The sequence below is a fragment of the Phyllobates terribilis genome, unplaced genomic scaffold (genome assembly GCF_046119375.1).
Source record: "Phyllobates terribilis strain yellow unplaced genomic scaffold, ASM4611937v1 Scaffold_33__1_contigs__length_13283291, whole genome shotgun sequence".
NCBI lineage: Eukaryota > Metazoa > Chordata > Amphibia > Anura > Dendrobatidae > Phyllobates > Phyllobates terribilis.
The window spans coordinates 10,583,063-10,587,041 of NW_027362793.1; the positions used below are offsets into that span (position 1 = coordinate 10,583,063).

Genomic DNA, 3,979 nt, shown 5'->3' on the forward strand with positions numbered 1-3,979 from the left:
TGACTTTAAAGTGCCTCTTGTATAGACTACTCAAATCTCTTTTGCAGACATCGAACTACAAAGAAATACTGGAGTCTTCATTCTATTAGCAGAAGCGCCTCTCTGGATCATAACCCTCTCCGAGGCAGCTTGTAGCAATCATCTCCACTTGGAAAGAAGGCTGTTGTTTGTGAGAAGAGTACTTAGAGGATCACTATCATTTCATATTCTCTATGTATCACCCCTGTGAAGTAAAGTGATGGTGGAAAATGTGGGAACTGAGCAATGTCTAATGACTCTTACCTTTTAATTTGCAAATTGATAATTTTCTCAATGCCTTTTTCTTCCACAGAGATGACAACACTGAACAATTATACCTATGACTTCTTTATTTTGAACTTTCCTACACATGCAAAGAATAAATCATGCTTATCTGTTATCTTTGTCCTGGTATACATGACGGGAGTGTTGTCGAATGCATTGACAATTTTAGTCATATATAATGATGCGCAGTTACAAACCCCCATGTATCTATTCTTGTGTAATTTATCTATGATTGACCTCTGCTACACAACCATCACTGTTCCCAAGTTAGTTCACATGTTCCTGAGTGGGGACTACACAATGTCCTTTGCTCAATGCTTCACTCAGATGTACTTTTTCAGTCACATGGCTACTACGGAGGACCTAGTGCTTTTCATTATGGCTTATGATCGATATGTCGCCATTTGTAACCCTCTACATTATCACAGTGTATTGAGTAAGAAGAACTGTATCCTGTTCATGTCTATTGCCTGGATATCAGGGTTTGTAAATTCCTTTGTAGTAATCTTAGCTTCATCCAAAGCACCAATGTGTTATTCTAATATGGTCTCACAGTTCTTCTGTGAATACAAAGCCTTTGAGAAAATCTTCTGCCCCAATGCTCGTTTTCAGTTAATTAGCTACCTGGAAGCTTTGATCTTTGGTCTCAGTCCATTTATGGGCAGTCTGATATCTTATATTAAGGTCATCATTGTTATCCTACATATTAGGTCTAGTGATGGAAGAAAAAAGGCTTTCTCCACCTGCTCATCCCACCTCATGGTCCTCAGTATGTGTTATGGCACCTGGATCTCTGTGTATATAATGCCACCATCAGAATTCACTCGAGATTTTGAATTGACCCTTTCTGTTCTGTATACAACTGTAACTCCCATGTTGAACCCTGTGGTATACAGCATACGGAATAAAGATGTAAAAAGAGCTGTACTGAAACTAGTGGGGATTAAAAGAAGAATAAGATCATTCTCTACATATATTTGAAAACTAAGGTTATGTTCACCTTACATTTTGGCCAAATGGTCATGAATTCATTGAATTTAGATGAGTTTCCCCACAAAAGCCATAGTGTTCAAATAATCAACAGAATTCCTAACATTCAACTTTGGACTTTGGACTACATTTGAGGCTGTTTTTTTTTATAACTGTATTCGTCTTTGTTTCACTGTGCTATTGTTTGTGACTTCAAAGGCAGTTATGGCCTAAAAAAGTAAAAAAGGTTCCGAGTCCAAAGTTGCATGTTTCATTTGGAGGATCTTTGAGTCTTGCACAGTACCCCAATGGAGTCACAAATGTGTGGCTAAATATGTCATTCATGTTATTAAGTATTTGGACCAAAAAGAGCACTTTTCTCTTCGAGACAGCAGTCGAACATCTCCAGTGCTGAACCCTGCAGCCTTTACATGATTTTTTTATATATCCTTTTGCTCAATCTTGAGCCATGGTGACTTAATTGATTAACAATCTGCAGAAAAATCAATCTTGTGTAAGCCTAGAAAGCTCCACCAGGGTCTTCTCCACCGGTATCTTTATAGCGTTAAGCCATTGGGTTGCTGAGCTTCCTATTCGCCTCTTCCTTGTATTCTTCTGACCATGATATGCTTCTCTGGTGATTGCTATCTTCAAATGATGTGTCCATTGTAGGCAAGTCATATCTTCATGATCCTTGATTTAAGTGACATGTCTGGCTTGATTTTTTCCAAAATTGATTTGTTTGTTCTTTTTGCCATCCATGGTATTGATTACACCCTTCTCCAGCACCACATTTCGAAGGCGTCGATTCTTCTTCTGTCTTGTTTTTTTATATTCCAGGATTCACATCTGTATGTTACCACGGAAAAGACCAGACTATGGGTCCACCAGGGTCTTCTCCACCATTATCTTGATAGTGTTAAACAATCAGGTTGCTGGTCTTCCTCTTCACCTCTACCTTCTATTCTTCTGACTATGATGTCCGTCTCCGGTGATTGCTGTCTTCATATGATGTGTCCAAAGTAGGCAAGGCAAACATTGGTGATCCTTGCTTTGAGTAACATGGCTGGCTTGAATTGTTTCAAAATTGATTTGTATTTCTTGCCATCCATGGTATTGATAACATACTTCTCCAGCAACACATTTCAAATGCGTCAATTCATCTTCTGGCTTGTCTCTTTATCGTACAGGTTTCGCATCCATATGTAGAGTATGACAATACGTAACTGAAGAACGTCCAACTATAGGACTGAAACGTTATGTATTTTCTGGATTGTCAATAATAAAACCATACAAGACTGCATACATTCTCCTTTGAGTGCCAATTAGTGTTGAGCCACCCCCGTAGTGTTCGAGTTCGGTTTGGTTCGTCGAACATCCTTGTGTTCGCCGAACTGTTCGTCAAACTGTTCGTCGAACACCTTCGAACACCGTTAAAACCAATGGCAGGCAAACAAAAACACATAGAAGCACATAGAAAACACCTTCAATGGTGTCCAAAAGCTAACAAACTGCTCAGAAGACATAACTAACACATGGAAAAGTGACAAGTACATATAGTCATGTGAAAAGAAAAGAGGTGGAGGAGTAAAAGGAGGGGGAGACACAGATATAGGCATGTCATGCCCTTCTAAAATCCAAAAAGTGAGAAGCCGACATGAACAGTCCGTTCCTGCCAGTGCCACCTCCGTGTTGCCGGGTTTGTGCCAGACCCGCGGTGGACCCTGATGGCCAGCCCCCCTCTCCCAATACTGGTGCCTATCCGCTGGTGGGTCGAGCCCCCCCGCGGTGGGGGGGGGTAACATCTGCAGAAGAAAGACCATCTTCCAGCCAAACTAAGATGTCGACTTCTTTTCGTGGAAAATGTGATACGATCCCTTTCTTATGGACACGCCCATCGCTACAAATTCCAGATGAGGCACAAAAACAGCAGGTGCTTCAACGGATATCAAGTGCTCCTTCAAGTGGGCTCTCCACCATGTCAATTTCAACATCACAAATACTCCAGTCCTCAGAGGTGTCACCCCAATCGCACTTGCTTCCTTACAGCTTCCAAGTCTCCAGCTGCCCGTCTGATTATGGGGTAACACAGATGGTTGAGTCTGCACAGCTGTTTACTCATACTATAGCCTGGGAAATGGAGGTCTGCTCCAGATCTTCTGTGAATCCAGATGAGGAAATGATCTGCACTGATGCCCAGAATCTTTATAAGTCGGATCCAGGACCAGATGAAGAAGGTTCTGAGCATAATGTAGACCCTCGTTCCCAAATTGTAACTCCTGTTGGTGGAGACAATGATGAAGACGATGATGAGACTCAAATACCTGATTGGAGCGACAACTTGACTTTTCGGTCAGGGCAGGAAGAGGTTGGCTCTGAGGACGACGGGTGTGAGAACACACAGGGTGATGATGACGAGGTTGGAGATCCCATTTACTGTCAACCCACAGTCAGCCAGTCAATGAGGCCCAGGGGATGGGGATGACTCGGTACCCGGGCATTTGCCTGGCCTTGGGGATGTGGTCGGCTTCCTGGCCCGTACCCTGGGGTCACTCTTTAAAAGGGTGGATAATTGTTAATTTTATAAGAGTTCATGACGCCACCTGTGGTATCTGGTGAGAAGCACCAGTGCTGCAGCAGTCCACTGAGGCCGGTGATAAGGCGGCTCGATGGTATAGCTCCCCACAGGTGGAGCTAGGTCTCAGGG

At 42.6% G+C, this 3,979-nt stretch overlaps 1 protein-coding gene across 1 annotated transcript; it reads left to right on the forward strand.

Moving 5' to 3' along the window:
• The first annotated feature begins 333 nt into the window (after positions 1-333).
• LOC141180602 (olfactory receptor 1496-like) lies at positions 334-1,284 on the forward strand. Its single transcript, XM_073660688.1, has one exon. The coding sequence runs from the start codon at positions 334-336 to the stop codon at positions 1,282-1,284; it is 951 nt and encodes a 316-aa protein (XP_073516789.1).
• Positions 1,285-3,979: the final 2,695 nt, after the last annotated feature.